A 21,594-nucleotide genomic window follows, 5' to 3' on the forward strand; every position below is an offset into this window, starting at 1 on the left:
GTCTAATCTCAAATGTGGCAATACAGGACAACTTGGGATCTAGCGATCACAGGATGACCACGTTTAGCATAAATCATAAGAAAACAAGGCATGAGGGGAGCACAAGAACCCTAAACTTCAAAAGAGCATACTTTTCTGAGTTGTACTCAATACTAGAGAGCATCAATTGGGACTTAACCTCAAAAACATTGAACACAGAGGAGAAATGGGAATACTTTAGAAACATATTAAACAAAGGCATCACACAGTGTATTCCAATGGGAAACAAATACAAAAGAGCCAAGGTCAAACTGGGGTGGCTAAACTGTAAAGTAAAAATTCTTATTAGAGAAAAAAAAATGGCCTGTAAGAAATATAAAACGGAGGGGGCACTGTCAGCTTTCCAACAATAAAAGGAATGTAACAAGAAATGTAAAAACGAAATCACGGTGGCTAAAAAAGACTATGAGGGACACATAGCAAAGGAAAGTAAGACAAACCCTAAGAAATTCTTTAGATATATCAATAGTAAAAAAGCGAGGTCAGAGCATGTTTCACACATAAATAACGATGAAGGGAGGATGGTTACAGATGACACACAGAAGGCAACTGTACTAAATGCTTTCTTCTCCTCAGTTTTTACACAAGAAAAGGAGGGGTATACTGACCACAACAGTATTGTTAGCAGCACATCACAGGACGTACCGCTGTGGCTAACAGAGGCTGGAATCAAGGAAAGACTTGATAAGATTAACGCAAATAAATCACCAGCACCAGATGGCTTACACCCGAGGATACTCAAGGAAATCAGTCGGGTTATATCTAGACCGTTGTTCCTAATCTTTGCGGACAGTATACTGACAGGAACTGTACCAGCTGACTGGAGGAAAGCCAATGTGATACCAATATTCAAAAAAGGGCAGAGACATATTCCAGGACACTATATCCCAGTCAGCCTGACATCAATAGTATGTAAATCATTGGAAGGGATGATAAGGGACTATATCCAAGTATTTGCTGAGGACAACAGTATCATTAGTAGTAATCAGCATGGGTTTACAAAGCGACGTTCTTGCCAGACCAATCTGTTAAAATTCTACAAGGAGGTGAGCAGCGAACTAGACAGGGGGAGGTCTGTTGATGTGGTGTATCTGGACTTTGCAAAGGCATTCCATACAGTTCCCCATAAAAGCTTAATCTACAAGCTAAGGACTGCAGGCATCGATCACAAGGTTTGTTCTTGGATAGAAAACTGGTTACAGGGGTGTGTCCAAAGGGTGGTGATAAATAATGTGTACTCAGACTGGTCTGGAGTGGTAAGCGGAGTACCCCAAGGCTCTGTCCTGGGACCAATTCTGTTCAATTTATTCATAAATAATATAGAGGACGGGATTATTCGTTCAATCTCAGTTTTCGCAGATGACACAAAAATAGGCAGGGCAATAACTTCACATCAGAACATAGAAATCTTACAGAATGACTGAACAAAATAACAGAGTGGGAAACAACATGGCAAATGAGGTTTAATGTGGAGAAATGTAATGGTATTGCACTTGAGGGCTAAAAACAAAAATGCAAACTACTCACTAGGAGGGGAACCTCTGGGGGAATCAAGGATGGAGAAAGATCTGGGGGTCCTAGTGGATGATAGACTAAGTAATAGCATGCAATGTCAAGCTGCAGCTGCCAAAGCCGGCAGAACATTAGCATGCATAAAGAAGGGTCTATATTCTAGAGATAAAACTATACTCCTGCCACTTTATAAAACTCTGGTCAGGCCACATCTGGAGTGTTCTGTTCAGTTCTGGTCACCAATCCTCAGAAGGGACGTGCTGGAACTGGAGGGAGTCCAAAGAAGGACAACTAAACGAATTAGGAGATTGGAAGACCTTAATTACGAAGAGCGATTACACGAGCTTAACTTATTCTCCCTGGAGAAAAGACGCCTGAGAGGGGACATGATAGTGATTTTCAAATACCTCAATGGTGATCCCAGCATAGGAAATAAACTATTTAGTCTAAGAGAGTGTAGGAGGACACGTGGCCACACAATGAGATTAGAGGAGAAGCGGTTTAACCTTAAGCTGCATAGGGGGTTTTTCACTGTCAGGGCGGTAAGAATGTGGAACTCTCTTCCACAATTGGTGGGGTATCAGCGGGGAGTATCAATACTTTTAAAAGACTCTTGGACGTGCATCTCAAAGAACACAATATTCAGGGATATGGGAAATGAATATCGTCACTGACACATACACACACCTACACAGGTTGAACTGGATGGACTGTTGTCTTTATTCAACCTTAACTACTAACTATGTAACTATGTTGTAAATGTACAATAATCGTAAAACACTGTGTAAATAGTTGGCGCTATATAAATATCTCTAATAATAAATAAAACAAGTAAAATCAATCAGTGCAATGCTAACATTTTGTAGGAAACAGTTCTTAAAATGGAACTCTTGGCTAAAATTTTTATATGGTGCTCCAGGTGGCTATACTCCCATCCTCTTGTGTTTACCTTCAGGGTGTAGATAAGTGCCATCCATTTCCAGTAAATATAACACAGTTTCTGCCATCTATTTTACAGCTAAGTACTAATGTTTGCACAGGAGTGACAAGAGGATGAAAGCAAGTCCACTGCATCCCACTCTTCAATAAAAAAAAAAAAAATTAAATGATGGGTAGAAAAAAAAAGCCCAGCATGGTCTGAGATAAGGATGATGGTGATAACAGGCACTGGTCTAGAAACATCACTAGCTAGCAGCACAAAGATTTCAAGATGAAACATCCCTATTCTGTCACTGAAACAGAAAGCTATATCAAAGAGCAAAGACCAAGCCAGTGACAATTGTAATGTTCATTATAGAAATTTAAGAATACACCTGATTGGGTGTTGTAGGGGAATGCAGAAACATTTTATTCCTGTCATATTGTGCTCTGTCTAGTGGAAATAGTACAAAGGTGAAAGATTTGCATTTTTCATTAGGGTAGGTTTTAGGGTAGGTTGCACACAGCGCTATGAACCTAATTCTGGTTTGGACAGTGGGCTGCAGACACTATACAGTATATGCAACTGTGGTCACATGACAGACACAGAGGGCTGCCTATCAACAAGCATTTTTACTTTAAATACATTCCCCCCTCAACGAATTATCCTAACCAACATGCGTTTGAAAATCCAGTTTTCTCAGTTTATCCCACACAAACATTTTTTGCTATGAATCTCATAAAAAGAAATAGAAAACTTACACTGATCCCTGGAGATAAACTGAGGTAAATTGTTCAGCTGAGGTGTGCTGGGATTTGGGGTTCCCACAAGTTTGCTCTTGGCCATCTTTGTATTTGCTTTTGCAAACTCGAGCCGTAACGTCTGAGGAATTTCTGGATCAAAGCGTATTCCCTGAAACCATTAAATGAGAAACATTTATTCAACAGATAATAAAAATAAGAATAAGAAAAAAAACGCATAAAAAGGTAGATTTTTTGGATTATTTTCTAACCGTGCAAAGAGAAATTATGTGTATAGTTCATAGCAACCAAACAGAAACGTATTTAATCTGTTAAGAGACTCTGGACAAATGTAAGATACTTGATTGCTATTTTCGCAGCACTTTTATTTTTACTAAAGCTGGAGAATGCAAAATTTGGTGCAACTTTGCATACAAACCAATCAGCCTCCAGATTAAATTGCCAAATCTTAATTGAACGAGCTGAAGTTAGAAGCTGATTGGCTACTATGCACAGCTGCACTAGATTCTAAGTGCTCCAGTTATGGTAAATCTCCCCCACAGTGTAAACTTTTATGTATGCTTTTGAATGTTGGTCATCGATTACTGTAGCCCAAAAGCCAATCATCCACAACAGTTCAATTTCTATTGAGAAATATTCTTACCAGTTTGTGGTGCACTCTTTATTCACATGCCATATTTGTGGCAAGTTTCTTTTAACAGTTGAAATATGCTTGTAGTCATATGTTAGCGCTTTAATGCCCAATTTATGTTACCTAGGAATTGCCTTAATATCCCTTTTCCCTTAAATAGCTACTTTGAACCCTCACATTCAAGTGCAATATAGTGGCAGAGCTAAGAAACAGCCACACCCCTCAGTGTCCTCAGAAGGGGTGGGGTGTGTCTGACCAGGTCTATTACACTGCAAAGTACAATAGGGTCCAACTAAAATGCCTATTGGACTGTGTGTGTGTATATATATATATATATATATATATATATATATATATATATATATATATCCATATTCACACTGCTGTAAAAAGAAAGTAGAAGCAAGACACAGACAATGGATTTTTTTATTACAATGTTTATCTAATTGCATAGCTATTTCTATGACCTAAACTGGGTTATAGGCAATTAAATACATTTAACAAACAAAGAGGCACTATTCCTCCCACTAGGCATCAACAGTGGGGCATAATTCCTGCCACTGACAAAAAGGGATACTATCCATTCTACTGATACCAATGAATGGGGCACTATTCTTTCAACCAGTACCAGTGATGGGAAACAATTTATTCAACTAATAACAATGATGTGGCACTATTCTTCCAGCTAATACTAATGATGGGGAACTATTCCTTCAACTAATATCAATGATGGGGCACAATCCCTCCAACTAATACCAATGATGTTGCACGATTCCTCTAACTAAAACCAACGTAGGGCACTGTTTTCCCAACTAATGCCAATGATGGGGCATTGTTTCTCCAAAACCAATGATGCAGCATTATTCCCCCAACTAATGCCAATGATGGGGCACTATTCCTCCAGCTAATACCAATGATGGGGCATTATTTCTCCTCATATTGACCACAGGCACTTTGTAATTATTTTACTACCAATGATTACCAAGTTTAAGGCATTGTTTGCTTCCACTGATTATGGGACATTTTCTATTGGAGCTGGTCACAATCTGGCCAGTTTACTATCTGAAGAAAAGGGAAGTGGCCCTTTGTTTAGAAAGTTTGGAGACAACTATGCTAAATGATAGCAGCCTATTATCTACTATATTGTATATCCAGATTGATGATGCTGTGTAAAATGCTGTAACATACAGAAATCAATTTGATTTCAGTCCACCATCATCAGCCCAATTAAGAAATTATTTCTGACTGGTTGAAAAGGATTACTGAACTTTGCATTTCAGCACTGCTCTCCAAATAACCTTACTTAATAAAGCAGAAAATGTTATAACCCCTATAAACCCGAGCCTTTATTCTCATTTAAATGTACTTCTATAAAGAGACAAATACAGTACTCATAAAAAACTGATACAACTAGTTTCTGAACTAGATATGAAACCTCCAGTCATGTCAAGATTCACTTAAAATTGATCATAGATGGACTTATGTACATTGGCAACATCATATCAACAAAAAATAAAGACAGAGATTTATTTAACGTTGCTAGAAAATCTTTTTATGGCTTGCAATTAATTTGACATTTTAGTGAGAACTGCTAGAGGATGTGTGAGAACAAATTCATTATAAAAAAAAAAAAAAAAAAAAACTATAGAAAAATGTTGTAATATGGTAGAACAGGCCTTGGGGTATACTTACTGTAAAACCCCTTATATGGGTAATAATAAGAAACAAGAACAAGCTCGGAGAAGGCTGCCAATGTGAAATGATTAGTGACATTGCCAGAATATTTATCAATTTCAAAAGAAAACAGCTGCAATCCTTCAGATGCTAGACTGACATATAAACATGTTCATAAATAATTTATCTAAACAAAATCTAAGCTATAAGTTTTGTCTAGATTTTGTCAAAATAAAATAAATGTACATATTTATATTGTGTTTTCAGGGTTTCTTATGTAAAGCCAAAGGATTCTGTTATAATAGAGTTTCAAGCCATTTACTCGATCAACTGCAATCACCTGCAATGAAGTAAGTGATGATGATAAACTGAAACAGAGTATAAATATGTAATGACATGTTTATATGATTTTGAAACGAATTGTTTTACATTTTAATAAAACTATAGTATATCACAAGAAAGCACATCTGTAAAACCTAGAACATAGGTTTGTGATTAAAAAAAATGTTAGACACAGTAGAGACAGGCTGGACCTAAATATAAAGTAATCCACAAGGCAAGACGATTAGTTCATACAAAATAACCTCACAAGGAACCACAAAAGAAAAAAAAATTAAAGCACTGCTATCTGCTAAATTACTAGGCCTGCTGTCTTAATCTTGAGAGACTGGGGATGGATCAAACTATGACCCAGTGTAATGATAAAAAATGATAATTTATTTTGGATAGAACTGGTCTTTAACTGGAATAGAGTCTCAACACACAGTGCATTGACCTCCTGTGGAATCCCACTTAGTTCAAGTCTCCTAAAATACTGAACCCATTATTCCTGATCTTTTACACACATACACACACACTACCAAATATATTGTAGCTTGACAAGCTGCCCAGTCCTCTGGAGAAAACAGCAGGTCCTGATACAATGCACACTATAAATCAGTTAAATAGTGAGAAAAAATTGTATGGAGACTAGAGTGTGGGCATCTCCAGCACACCAGTACTAATACAAATCACAGAAATGTATTAATATTGAGGTTAGAAGCTACATAATGAGGGTCTTTACCCTGGATGGTGTAGTGAACTGGAGTCCCAGTACAAAACAGGAGAGGCTTAAGGCCTGTTGGGTTTCTTACATGTAAAATTCGCAATTGAGTAAAGGTACTGGAAAAGCCTAGTTCACATCAGCAATGATATACTTTTCGAGGATACAATTATATTTTTATGGAAAAGTATAATGTATTTTCAATGATCCGTAAAGGACTTCTTCTCCCATTGACCACCAATGTAAAAGAAAAAGATACTACAGTCTCCACACTAAAACTGTCTTATATTTTCACTGATTTAAAGTGTAAATCATATCAGGACCTACTGTTTCCTCCAGAGAGGACTGCTTGCCAAACTACAAAATACTAGTTATTATTGCAGTGTTTGCCTTAAAGAAATTTTTTAAACATGAAAAAGTTTAAAAATCATTGAAAAGACTAAATATCCCCTTTAATTTAATAAAAAAATATAAAGACAAACATGTACAGTATATGACCAAATCCAAAACTTGCAAACAGGATCATAGGAACAGAGCAGGACAGCAATTCTCAACCAGATTTCTTTGGAACATAGGGGTTCAGATTTGGCTGGTTGACCTCTTTGGGACCAATGCCACTTTGCAGAGCCAGTGACATTACCCTTTTAAAATGTCTGTAAGGGGGGGGGGGGCGCTCTAAACACCACTGTAAGGGGGAAATTATTTTTACTGACCAGCAATATAAAGGGCATTCTTTCCACTGATCTCCAATAAATTTGTTTTAGCAAGGGTTCCCTGAGATGTGAAAATTATTTTCAAGGGTTCCTCTGGGATAAAAGGGTTGAGAAAGGCTGGACTATGATTTTTAAAGTGATTATATAGGTTGTAATTTAAAAAAATAAAAATAACAAATATGTTATACTTATCTGCTCTGTGCAATGGTTTAACACAGAACAGCCCAGATCCTCTTCTTTTTGGGTCCCCCGCAGGAGGTCCTGGCTCCTCCCCCCTGCCAAGTGCCCCCAATAGCAAGCCTTTTGCTATGGGGTCACTGGAGCAGGCTCCCTTCCAAGATGTGCTCCTGTGAATGGACAATGTCCATTCACGCACAGAGCACGACTCAGCCCTTGCCCCACTCTCTACTCATTGGCTTAATGGCTGTGATTGACAGCAGTAGGAGCCGATCGTTCCCACTGCTGCATGAGCCAATAAGAAGAGAGAGACCCAATACAGCTGCTGCTCTCATGCACATTGCTGGACTGAGATGGGCTCAGGTAAGTATAAGGGGGGGCTGGGGGGGAGCTGCACCTGAAAGTTTTTTTTACCTTATACTGCGTGGAATGGATTAAGGTAAAAACCTCTCTGCCTCTAAATATTTTGCTCATCAGCAATAGCTGGGATACCCAGAACATTTATGTAACAGGACAACCCCCACTTAACCCTATAATGGCTATAGCAACCCTGGGTTAGCCATTTGCCCAATCAGAACTGTCACTGGGCTTTACTTGATTTTCCATATGTCTGAATGCATTTATTAACAATCGTATGTGTTAGGGTCATTCCACCTTACTATTATTACAAAATATCACTATTAGTAGAATAGCCCTTTAGAAATTCCCAAGTGATCCTTGATGATCCTTTTTGATCTTAAAGTATGACCATTTTCTCTTCCCCATTGTATCCATTAACCATCCCACCTTCCTCCCTAGCTAAACTGGAAGTCTGTGCGTATCAAAGACAATAATATTCCAATTCCTGATTGTTTTCTTTGTTATCATATAAAAAAGAATACATCTTTACCATATGACTAATAATTACATTGTGTATAAGTTGTATTTGTAAAGCATTTTTTAGCAGACTGTAGAGTTTGAAGAGTAATATTAGCAGTATTGATGCAAAGTGTTAAATATATACAAAATATTGTCATTATTACTACACTTTTTTCACCTTCTATATGGAAAATATCCTTAGATAAGGAAATGGAAGGACATATTGTATTAATCTTGTACAATATTGTCCAACGTTTCCTAAAGATTTAATACATTAATGTTTCCAGTGACTACAGATGCAGTAAGGCTACCTCTCTAAGCTACATTTCTTACTGCTTGTACTCATCTATAATGAAAAGCAGAAGGAGAAAGTCACTGAATACCTGGAGATATCACAACAGTGCATACACATATGGCTTTCTCTGGAGCAGACCGTGGAGAGCGTTGTTGTGGGGAATTAAAGCATTATTACACTAACATCTTTAAAAGCTCAAGTGAAATTACTTCATTCATTTGGCAGGGTTTACCATAGCTATCGGGCTCTAAGGCAAATACTGCATTCCTTCTATCATTCTAAGCAGCACAGCACCATATTTGGAGGCTGATATCCTGTCTAACTTTGCTTTTATCCTTTGGCATCCTCCTTCACCAGTATTCTAAAGTGGACCATAAGAATATAAAACTTTCATTTCAAAGTTAAAATTGATGTGATTGCTTTTCGGGCACCGTGACTCCATCCAAAATGTTCCTGTGATAAGATTTAGAGTGAACTGGCAGTCTATCCCTAGTTTATATCTTACAAACTCCCTTAAAAGCACTGACCTGGCAAGGCTTGAAATGCACATCACTGAGATATGACTTGTGGATTAAAAATGTTAGGTTGACTTTTCGTATAATCGAGCCTCAGTTCCAGCCCAGGACTGTAAATCACCATTTATATAAAAAAAAAAAGGACAGACATCCAGGCAACTTAGCTTAAAGGAAAGGAAAACAAGACATTTTTTAAAGTGGTAACTGGATGCTGCAGAATTAGTTGTGTTTCCATTAGTAGATGTAACAGTATAGCCATTAGTAGTTAGCATCCACATGTATGTCTGGGCAAAATGAAAAAAAAAAAAAAGTCATAAAAAAATACATCTTTGTAATACATGCCCATTTCCCCATGTTCTATCGTTAGTAAAAATTCTAAAAGTGCAGAAACGTGCCTGTTGATCTGCCAGAAATCTAGTGAACTCCCTACTTCCAATAGTGGACAACACAGTGCCTCTAAGGCCAGCAATACAAAAAGCAAATGTATTTCCTGAAACCGCAGGTTGCAGGATAGAAATTGTCTCGATTCCCCCATCAACACAGACAATGTTGATGTGGGAATCCATCCTGCCAGAGCCATTGTCTTCTCCTGGCAGGGGAGGGCAGGGGAAGCCATCCCTGCTGGGAGAAGACAGTGATTATTGCTAGTGGCTATAGCAGCCAACAGAGAGAGTCCAACAGGCTGGTTGTACCCAAGTTGATTGATCAACTTGGTACATTCAGCCTGCCCGTTAACGGTTCGAATCTTGGCAGGTTCAGCAAGATTTGAAAAGTGTATGGCCGGCCTTAGTTCTGCACTGGGAATCCCAGGCAGTGTTTTCAGCCCTGCCTGAGTTCTCTGCTGTTGTACTGCAGAACACCTCCTCTCTTCTTGGCAGCATATTATAATGGGAGGGGGGTGTTCTGTAGTCCAGCAGAACAGAACCCAAGCATTGTCAGCTTACAACCACCATGTAGGCCTACCAACCTCCTTTCTGTCCAGTGTCTATGGTGACATTATAACACTTAAAAAACTAAATTACATACCACTAATGTGTATATCACTTTTGGATATCATGATGATGCATATATACTTTTGACTGTGGTGCTTCTCCTTTCTTTTACAAGTTCTTTAATACCTACTGAACATTATGCCCTGGGAGTAATAACACTATTGAAATTATAAACAGTATCTCACAAAAGTGAGTACACCCCTCACATTTTTGTAAATATTTTATTATATCTTTTCATGTGAAACACTGAAGAAATGACACTTTGCTACAATGTAAAGTAGTGAGTGTACAGCTTGTATAACAGTGTAAATTTGCTGTCCCCTCAAAATAACTCAACACACAGCCATTAATGTCTAAACCTCTTGCAACAAAAGTGAGTACACCCCTAAGTTAAAATGTCCAAATTGGGCCCAAAGTGTCAATATTTTGTGTGGCCATCATTATTTTCCAGCACTGTCTTAACCCTCTTGGGCATGGAGTTCAATAGAGCATCACAATTTGCCACTGGAGTCATCTTCCACTCCTCCATGAGGACATCACAGAGCTGGTGGATGTTAGAGACCTTGCACTCCTCCACCTTCCATTTGAGGATGACCCACAGATGCTCAATAGTGTTTGGGTCTGTAGACATGCTTGGCCAGTCCATCACCTTTACCCTCAGCTTCTTTAGCAAGGCAGTGGTCATCTTGGAGGTGTGTGAGAGGTGTGTGAGAACTGGAGAGAGTCCAGAAAAGGGCAACAAAAATAATTAGGGGAATGGAGGGCATCAGCTATGAGGAAAGACTACAGGCATTGAACTTATTCTCTCTGGAGAAGAGACGCTTGAGAGGGGATATCAATGTACAAATACTGTACTGGTGATGATCCTAGCATAAGGAACAAACTTTTCGGAGAAAGGGAATACAATAAGACACGTGGCCACTCACTAAAACTAGAGGAAAACCGGTTTAACCTTAAAATACGTAAGGGGTTCTTCACTGTCAGAGCAGTAAGGATGTGGAATTCTCTTCCACAAGCAGTAGTATCAGCAGGGAGCATCGATAGTTTCAAAAAACTATTAGATGGGCACCTTAAAGACCACAACATACAGAGGTATTCAATGTACAGTTAACAGCAAACACACACACATCATAGGTTGAACTGGATGGACTGATGTCTTTTTTCAACCTCACAAATTATGTAGCTATGTAATTTTAATGGGGTTATCGTTTAATATTGTTTATGTAAGTGTTTTGCGCAATAAATGATCCTAAATGGCTGCTGAAATATTGATTGGTTGAATATTAGTTTGATGGTCTATATATAGTATTATAACGGTAAGTCTTTTGTAGTGTAATTAGTGGTAACTTTTTTTATAGCATTTTCAGCCCACAAAAGGAAGTCAGAAGTTCACTGGGTTTCTGGTTAGACCACAAGGCATTTTTCTGTTCTAGCAGCATTATCAAAGAGACAAAGCATGGGTAAAGATGTGTGTTAGAGATATGCTGAATGTATTTTTTATATGTTGCCCAGATATACAGGAAAGGTTTAAAGCACCTAAAGTAAGTGGTTGTAGGCTGAATGCTTTTTACCTTCATGCATTTTGTGCATTAAGGTAAAAAAACCTTCCGTGTGCAGCTTCCCCCACAGGTAAAGTTGATCCAGGGAATATCTGATTGCCTCTTTGGGGATCAAGAAGGAATTTTTTCACCTGCTGGAGCAAATTGGATCATGCTTTTTTGTTGCTATTCTCTGGTTTACCTGTGAGTATAGGATTGTGTATATAGGATCGTATGATTTTCTTTCCCCTTTTATTGGTTGAACCAGATGTCTTTTTTCAAACAGACTAACTATGTAACTATGTACTAATTCTTACCTAAGCCCCATCTCGATCCAGTGATGTGCTCGAGAGCAGTGGCTTTCCTGGGTCTCTTCCTTCTCATTGGCTGTGAATCACAGCCAGTAAAGAGGGGGGGGGCGGGACCAAGCCAGTCTGTGTGTCTCATGGACCTGAGAGTTGCGCTATGCTAACTCTCAGTATTTATGGACCCAGAATAAGCATGCAGGAAAGACAGAAAAAAGTCCTTCTCTGTGTACTTTTTCCAGGTCAGTAACTTAAAGCCGAGCTCCATTCAAAAACTTTTTTTGGTTTGGATAGATCAAGTGAGAGTTAGAGCCTCTTTCCAGTTTTTGTTGCAGTCTGTGTCTCCCTAGAGGAGATTTTCTCCTCACTTCTCAACAAAAACCAAAACACATTTTTTAAATAGTAAAGAAGGGTTGGAACATGTATTTTTATTACTGTCTATTCCCGTCTGTATTGGTGACAATGAAAATCCCTATTTCTTGTACCGGTTTCAATGGGATAGAAAGTTAGGTTAAATCATGCTAATGGGCTTATAGACAGATATAAAAGCCTAACACAAACTCTATGCAAAGCTCCTCTTCAATTTGCCAACATGCTTATTAACGTCATGGATGGAAGAATTTGTATGTTTTAAATAGTAAAAGGGAACCAAAGAACCTAGTGGAAAACCACACTACTACAAAAAGAACATGGGCATGTAAGTGCTTTCTCTGAAATCAAACTCATGACTTTAGTTAGCCAGTACAGTATGGAACAGCCTTTCTTAACCTTTTTAACACAGCGGAACCCTTGAAATATTTCCAGGTTTCAGAGAATCCCTGCTTGTAATTACCATATTTACCGCAACCAATACATTTGTGTGAATGGTAAGTTAGAAAAAATAAAGAATAAGGAATATTGGGTACTTAGGGCATGGATACCCAGGGTTGTTCTAAACAATTAAATTATTTTGCAGTAATAAAAATCAAATGAAAAAAATAAATAAAATGATAGATATTAATAATAATGGCCAGTAAAGAAACACAGTTCCCTTACATTGGTGGTTTCTTAAATTGCTGGTCTGTGAATTGCACCCACACTGTTGGTCAGTGTAGAAAGACCATGTTATATTGGAGGTAAGTGGGGGGAAAGACCATCTTCTTACATTGGTGGTTATTGGGACAATGACCCATTTACACTAGTGGTCATTGGGAAGAATGTGTCTTACATCGGTGGCCAGTGGGTAGAATGCCCCTTACACTAGTGACCAGTGGGAGGATTCCCACTTACAGATAGCTAAAAAGATTATTGGTGTCATTGTTTACTTATCTGAGGATCAGAAATTGTTAAAGCCTATTATACATCACTTAAATGGCTATATTGCGCAAACATTAAAGCAGCAAAGTAAAGGCGGGGGAATCGATCTGCTGGTCTCTGAGCCTGTTCTCCTGATGCCTCCCTCATGAGGGACTTGTTACATTTTGGACAGATTTTGGGCCATATTTATCTGGCTTCTTGTCCCTAACTAGTTACCGCCTTTGGTCTCTGTTCCAACCAAAATATGCATCTAGCCTATCTTGTCTATAGTGACATCAGCTGACAGACTCACTCCAGCAAACACCCCCCCCCCCCCGTGTTTTACTTATGATTGGTCTACCTTTTTACTGCCTAATATATTGGCTGCTGTGATCAACTACTCGCCTCTACAGGGAGTCTGTACACCAGTAGCTCCGGAAGAAGCTTGATTTCTCAAGCGAAACATGTAGGGCATCTGGCTACATGAACCACCCCTTACATCTAGGGTTGCATCAACTACACTCTAGAGGACGCTCTACGCCATTCCTGGCATCGTCTTTGAGTCGTGTAGGATGTAATGTATAGTATCTCTACACCACCACAGTTCATGTGTTATGCAATCATTTGTCCACTATTTGCATTTATATGCCTTATTGTTAAGGTACACTTCGATGTCTTTTATGAATTATATGTATGTTTAATAGCCATACCCCTGTGATAGGGGTTTCTGTTTCCCTGGTTTTATATATCAATCAATAAAAAAGTTTTTTACTTCATTCCCATTTGTGCCTATAAAGTCCATTTAATTCTTTCCAAATGTTCGATATTACACATCACTAGTTTTTTTTGAGTTGAATGAAAAAAAAAATCTGACAGCTCAGATCGAAACCGCTGTTCTTCCCTGCCAAGCTTTTGTATTCTGACAGGGGTACGCCACCACCCACAAACACTCTGGTCAGTGATCCCAACCATTGACAGGGAGCACTGATTGGGAGCCGGTCAACAGACCTTTTCGTTATGAGCTTTCGACAGAAGCTGGCCCGAAAGGCCTTCTATCAGTCCGGCTGCCATACACACGGGCAGAATGTTGGCCGGTTTCTATTGAACCGGCTGACATATGGCACTTTTCCACTGCAAGTACCGGCTCGGCTCCACTCGGCCCTGTTTGGTTTTCTACTGCATGGTACCGCATGGTACGGTGTTGGAACGGTTCGGTACGGTTTGGTACGGTTTGCTTTTCCACTAAAGTAAAGTGGGTGGGATAAAAATGATTCTCTGACCAATCAGTGGCTAGTAGTGACAAACAGTCAAGGCTGCATGCAAAGGATTGTGGGATATGGTACCAGTACGGCCCTCTTGGAACCACAACTGAGGTGGTACTGTTTAAGCGAGCCATACCGTTCGGTTCCATGTACTGGAAAAGCGCCGCCGTACCATACCGTACCGAACCGTTAAAACACCGTACCATGTGGCACCATGCAGTGGAAAAGCGCAAAAGCGGGCCAAACCGTTCGGTTCCATGCAGCGGAAAAGCGCCTATTTAGCCAATGTGCACTAGGCCTAAATGCTCAAAAACCCCTAGCAACATTTGGGGGGACTGTAGGCAAGAAAGGCTGGTTCAGTAACTTTACCAGATGCCCCACCAAGAGAAAAACAGTAGATATATTACCTAAAATAATGATTATTAACAATCACTATATATATATATATAAAAAAAATGTTGTTATACCTACAGCATCTATTTATATGTACAGTATATGATTGCCTGCCCTGCATCTCCCTGTGTAGCCATTACCCAGAAGGTCAACAGTAAGAAGAACACACACCCTTACAAACACAACTATGCTTTTTTATTAAATTCAAACAATACATAACATTCAGTGATCAATATCAGGCAATCCCAAAGCATCTTTCACGGTACTCACTGCATTGAACTATTCAAATGTAAAATGTGATTGGCTGCTACAGTTTACTGCACTTTGTATATCACCACTGCCCTTTGCATTTTGCATGATAAAAAAAAGCCTGGATATGTGAAACATATGTAACATGTGGCTATATTCATAAATAAATGGATTTGAAAAGCTGCATAAAATTTCAATTTACATCATTGTAAGAGAAAATGGTAATAACAAAGCCTGCTTTTCTGCTGATCATGTGGCCTCTGATTTCTAAGTGCTCATGGAGCTATCCACTGGCCTGCAGCATCACGCTAATTTTACGCTTGAGTATACATTATACTGTAGCCTTCTGCCATTCACTTATGAGCATATGCATTCCAAACAATGTCATATGATATAGCTGGTCAAGCTTATATGAAAATAGTCACACAGGCGGATATATTGAATGATCACAATAAGTGATTCTTTGCTTTTGGAAACACACGCAACTTCAGCGTTTTACACTTTAAGCATTACATATAACCTGGTCAACTTTGAATATGTATATGTTATTTATTAAATAACAGATCACATTGAATATGTATAGATCTGGTATTTACTGAACAAATAGCTTAGTTCACATATCATTAGCCATCCTATACTAGGGAGCCTTTTTAAAAGGTTGTTTTATGCCAACACATGCATTACCATTATAACGTACAGTACTTTACAGAGTACACGAAAACATCCACATCTTCATTACACTCACATTTTTACTAGTAAAAGTTATAATCTGGATAAAACCCTGTTAGGGCTCTTTCACACGGCCGCTCCGATTTCTTCTTCCGCTGCGGCACTTTTTTTTTCTTTTTCACAGACACGGATCACACTTGTGTCATCCGCTCCGTATGTCCGCATATCATCCCATCCGTTTGCGGATGATATACGGACATAATGTATGTCTATGGGGGTTGCGGATGTCAGCGGATGACACCGCTGACATCCGATTTTGCATTCGTGGCGTTTTTTTAAACGGAAGAAAAATAGGGTTCTGTTCCGTTCCAAAAAACGGAACAGAACTGAAAGGACACAATTCGGATTTCAGCGGATGGTCATCTGCTGACATCCACAATCCCATTGACAAGCATTATGACACGCGTTTGACACGCAAACGGATGGGGTGATATACGGACATACGGAGCGGCCGTGTGAAAGAGCCCTAAAAGTAAATACTTTGGAGCTTGTAACAAATAGGACATAACAATGATTGCTTACTTTAGGGTCCTTTAAGTAGATCAAAAACCCAATTACTAATACTTCATATAATCAATACAAATAAAAATTGTAAAGAAAAAAATTAAATAAAAAAAATGATATATTTTTTTTTAATTTAAATGATTGATTTTTATTTTATTTTTTTTACAAACTGTCCCTAATGAATGTCCCTGATCACCGCCATACCAGTCATATGATGATGTTGTATTGCTCTGCTGACAGTATGTATGAAAAATTGGGAAAACTAAAACATATTTGATTATATTTCTTCTTTTCAAAAAAGTAAGACAAAAAATACAACTTCAAAAAACTCACAATGCCTATAGATCTGTCTGCTTTCCAAAAAGGGGTCATTTGGGGGTATTTGCACTGGCATTTTAGGGCCTTCAGAAATGAGATATCAGTATATCAGGCTTGATCACCCTCCAGATATATATAGTTTGTGGACTCTCTCTGTAGACTGTAACCTTCACACAGACTAAATAATACTGTATACACTGATTTGGGTTATTTTTACCAAAGAAATGGAGCAGAATACACTTTGGTCTAAATTTATGAAGAAAGATTATTTATTTTCAAAAATCTAGAACAGAAACAAAGAAAAACGTGGGTTTTTCTTTTTTTAAACGTTTCTGTATTTTTCAGTTTATATAGCAAAAAAAAACAAAAAAAAAACTGATGATTAAATGTCACTAAAGGAAAGCTCTATTTGTCTCAAAAAATGCTAAACAATTTCATATGGGTACAGTGTTGCAAAGCTTAGTAATTGCCATTCAAAGTGTGACAGCGCTGAAAATTGGTCTGGGCAGGAAGGGGGTGAAAGCGTCTGGGAATTGAGTTGTTTAAAGAGAACCTGTCATCAAACCATTAATTAAAATAAAAAATAAAAATATTCACGTAAGATTAGATGTGAATTGAATGTTTTGTATGCATGTTACCTGTAAAACATCCAAAAGTCCTGAGACAGTTGATGGGTGCAACCATCTTAGATGTGATGTCAGTCACCCCAGCAGACTCAGAGCTGTAACTTGCGTGACATGCTATGGTAGTCCTATTTACTCCTCCCCATCTGCTGCATAAAAGGTTATGTAGGGTGTTGAGGGGAGGGGAGAAGGAGCTAGGCTAGCACAGACAGTATTTAGATCCTAACAGAAGAGGAGAGGACTATGGCGTCCAAAAGGAGGGTCTTGACTCTTTTGAAATTTCAAGTAAACATTAAATAAAAAAAATTTCTGTGCTCTACACCTGAAATTTTACTTCCTGATATAGGGTGACAACACTCTTCCCTGTTTCCTTATTGGCCTCCTGCATTGTCACCATGTCACAGTTACTTTAGATGATGAGCGGATTTGCCAACACTCATTTTGCAGGCATGTCCTACTGTTGTCACCATAAGCAATGGAGACAGGAGGTGGCTGCAGTGAGATTGGATGAGATCAGCAGCACTGAGATGCAAAAAAGTAATTAAAAAATGCTAAGAACAAGTATTTTCTAATAAAAAAAAAAACCGTGGCAGTTTTTCAATATTTTTTCACATCTTTTTTTGCCATGTCTAAATGTCTATAGCTAAATACAGACAGGAAGATTTTTTTTTTTTCATTCAACCCAACGGGCTGAACGAAATATACCTGAGAGGTCGCCGTACTAACACATCTGATGTTAGTGTGGCGATCTTCCCCGCTGTGCTCCTCTCTCAGCCATTGACTAGGAGTGCTGATTGGATGCTGGTGTTTCTGTGAACCGGCCGATATTCGGCCCTTGTGTACCATCCTTAAGTTTTATAAACCCTACTTGTCGTAACACGAAGGGGGTCTTTGTGGAGTATCTCAGAGTCTATGCTATCTCCACAGCAAAAGCAAACCATTGTTTTTTGTGTTGTTTTTTTATCCAACATGGAGTCATAACAAGTTGACGGCAAAGACAGTTACTAGTGCAATGCAATCACTGCAAGGTGAGACAGATCTCCTAATAGAAAATCCAAACCAGTTTTAGGGCTCTTGCACGCAGCTGCATTTAAGGCTTATGTTGTTGTAGTGCACAGGAACCACAGCTGCAGCATATTTTTGCCCATAGATACAAATTACAAAAACACTGTACATGGCTATAAATGCCAGCACTTGGATAAAAAAAAAAAATAAATGTCAGCATTTTACTTTTGAAAAATACGCTCATATGCTGGAGTGCTGGCATTTAGGCACGTATAGCCTCAAACGCTTTTTGTAATGCATGTCTATGGGCAAAAATATGCTACAGCTGTGGCCCACAGGTGTTTTACTAACATTCAGAAAAATAGCTGAAGCTGTAAATGTACAGGTTTATACAACTACCATCATAATTATTGAGCAATTTCCTTCTACTACCAATGGATAATTGTACGTGGTGTGTTTCCTCTGAATCCTATGTATTACCGGTTACAAAAAGTTTTTTTGAGAAAAAGTATGTTCTCATTTGAAGGATCAGTCAAATTTGTGCCTTAGCAATCTGTCTTGGCTTTCCGTGACAATTTGCAAGTCTTTTCAGTTCACTGATATCTGGAGATTGAAGTGATAAACACGAAGGTGTGTGAGGTTAATGTAACGGCAGATGAAAGAATTTTATAAGATTAGAAATGTATATCAAGCATGAAAAACCCTACGGAGGATCCTATTTAAGTGTGTTGATGATTCCTAGATCTGACAGAGTTGAGGAACATTTGTAACAGATCATCAGTTACATGCGTGAGTTAAAAGAAACACAATTTTTTCTATATTTTAGAGAGCTTAAAGGCTAAGTCCACCTTTCACAGCTTGTTTCATATTACACCAATATTTAGGGTCTAACACGTAGAATGGTGCCATTCCCCAGCCTCCCACCTCCAAACTACCCCCTACTTACCTAAATCATGGGGTGTGTTTCCCACAGAAAAAACCATGGGCCTGGATCTATTTTTGAATCAAGCTTGGCTTGGCAGTGATCTGTGAATAAGTCCCATCTCCCACCATAGCAGAAGGACTCTAGTTCTCAAGAGAGCACAAGTGTGGGGAAACCACTGCACTGATAGCCAATTGATACTTCCTCTAGTCCTTTAACTGAAGGATCATGCCCCTGTACAGACCAGTGTTAATTTTGGCAGCAAATTTCAATTTAGTTTTAGTCTTAGTCTTAGGGCTAAAATGGCATTTTAGTTTTAGTCCCATTTTAGTCTTCTGCGAGTGTTTTAGTTTTAGTCGTATTTAGTCGACTAAAACTCCAGTACATTTTACTCGACTAAAACGTCCTACATTTTTGTCGACTAAAACTCATTTTAGTCATCTATAATCAAATGGGTGTAGTTCAATTGTAATTTGTAATGCATTATTTAAGCATTTCTCTACAATTTCCAAACTCATTATATACTACTGCTGGTCCTGGAGTGAAAAATCGAATATGTTATTATTTATGGTATTAAGCTTTGAGCATGCACCAGTGTTAATTTTGGCAGCAAATTTCGATTTAGTTTTAGTTATAGTCTTTTGACTAAAATGCCATTTTAGTTTTAGTTGTATTTTAGTCATATGAATTGTTTTAGTTTTAGTTGTATTTTAGTCGACTAAAATTGTTTTAATGTAGTCGACGAAAACGTTTTAGTCGGTTTTAGTCGACGAAATTAACACTGGTATAGACCTGGGGCTGGAGGAATATTCTGCAGGAGCCTGTTCAATGTACCTGTGATCCCTTAATAGCAGTTGCAATGTCTTGCAGGCTCAACTGCAAAGCTGAACTTATTTTCTTGCATACATGACAAATCTACAGGTTCACTTAATTAGTTAATTGCTAATATGCTAAAACAGCATCCACTCTTAACTCCCCTGCTACTCTGTTTGGCACTGGGTGCAAAGAGTAATCCATAGTGACTCACTCTCCTTCCTCCGATATAACAGTACTGGTGCTTGATGATTAGCACCTTAGGCACCTTGTGTTGTTACATAGTTGCTGGAAGGGAGTCAACTGCCCTGTGTAACCTTCGATGTCACAGCTTGAAGATTACACAGATCTTGCTCCTGGCAGTAAAACAGAGCAAAATGGGGTCCCAGTTAGGTTTGTGCAGTTGCGGAGGGTGGTTAAGTTAACTCAATGCTTTGTCCTGAATGGGCAAAGTACTGGTTCATAAAAATCCAATGGCCAACTTTGAGGGTGCATAAAAAATAATACCTGTTCATATCTGCCGTTCATTAATATTAATAATCAGGATTTATATATTGCCAAAAGTTTGCACAGTGCTTTACAACATAAGGGCAGACAGTACAGTTACCATACAATTCAATACAGGAGGAATCAGAGAACTTATAATAAATGCCTGATATATGTTACACATATGGTTTACCTCAATCACTTTGTTCCTCTGTTTTTTAGATTGTACCAAGTGAATCATTGATGGGAGGTTAAAACAAGGAGCAGTAATTGAGTTTGTGACATAAAATGGTTGTTTGGCTGTTGAGATCTATACATGCCTGATGTTTGCCAACAGGTGAAGACGTTTAAACAGGGAGAAACTCCCATGCTGTTCTGTTATGTGAGGAGTGCTGGCGATCGCCACTTTGAACCAATTTATTTGACACGGTCACACGAGATGTTATATATTGGGATCGCTGTGCATATGTATGGGACACTCTTGAACGTTATTGACATGTTTGTACAACGTTGCCGTAACCTTTTTTGTTTGGCTTGTTGGCTGTTCCAATTTCCTACTTTTATATGTTCTTTTGTAAAATCTTTAATAAAAACTATTGAACATTAAAAAGGGAGAAACTGAATTTGTAGCCAAGCCAAGGAATGGTCATCTAGCAACCTAATGTGAGGGGAAGGACACATCTAGCATGACCAAGGCATTATTATCATGGCCTTTTTGAACAAAGGTGAAACAGTGAACAGTGTAACCTACATTGGTATACTTTGAAAGCTGAATGAGAAAAAAAGACCACAGAAAGACATCCATTCCATACAGCTGCATCATGATAATAAACACTCACACACCTCTAATGCCACCAGTCAGGTGATTTTTAAAATGGGCTGGTCAGTGGGCTCTTATCCACCTTACATCCCAGATTTGTCACCATCGGACTCCTACCTGCTTAGGCCAATGAAGGATTACACCTGTGGCACTAGATTTGAGGACCTGAAGACAGTTAGAACCTCTCTGAAGTAGTGAAACAAAGAGTAGATATGAGGCCTGGG

The 21,594-nt window shown here is 38.6% G+C and overlaps 1 protein-coding gene across 2 annotated transcripts in view; it reads right to left on the reverse strand.

Annotated features, from left to right (window-relative positions):
- Positions 1-21,594, reverse strand: part of RBPMS (RNA binding protein, mRNA processing factor) — a 292,730-nt gene that overhangs the window by 87,660 nt on the left and 183,476 nt on the right. For both annotated transcript variants that reach the window (XR_014225321.1, XM_082258957.1), the window contains exon 5: positions 3,232-3,382. Coding sequence is in view for 1 of the 2 variants with exons in the window: in XM_082258957.1 (XP_082115083.1) it covers positions 3,232-3,382 (151 nt within the window). In the remaining variant the exon portion in view is untranslated. The remainder of the gene's footprint in view (positions 1-3,231; positions 3,383-21,594) is intronic.

The sequence above is a fragment of the Pelophylax lessonae genome (genome assembly GCF_965119305.1).
Source record: "Pelophylax lessonae genome assembly, chromosome: 1".
In the NCBI taxonomy this organism is placed as follows: Eukaryota; Metazoa; Chordata; class Amphibia; order Anura; family Ranidae; genus Pelophylax; species Pelophylax lessonae.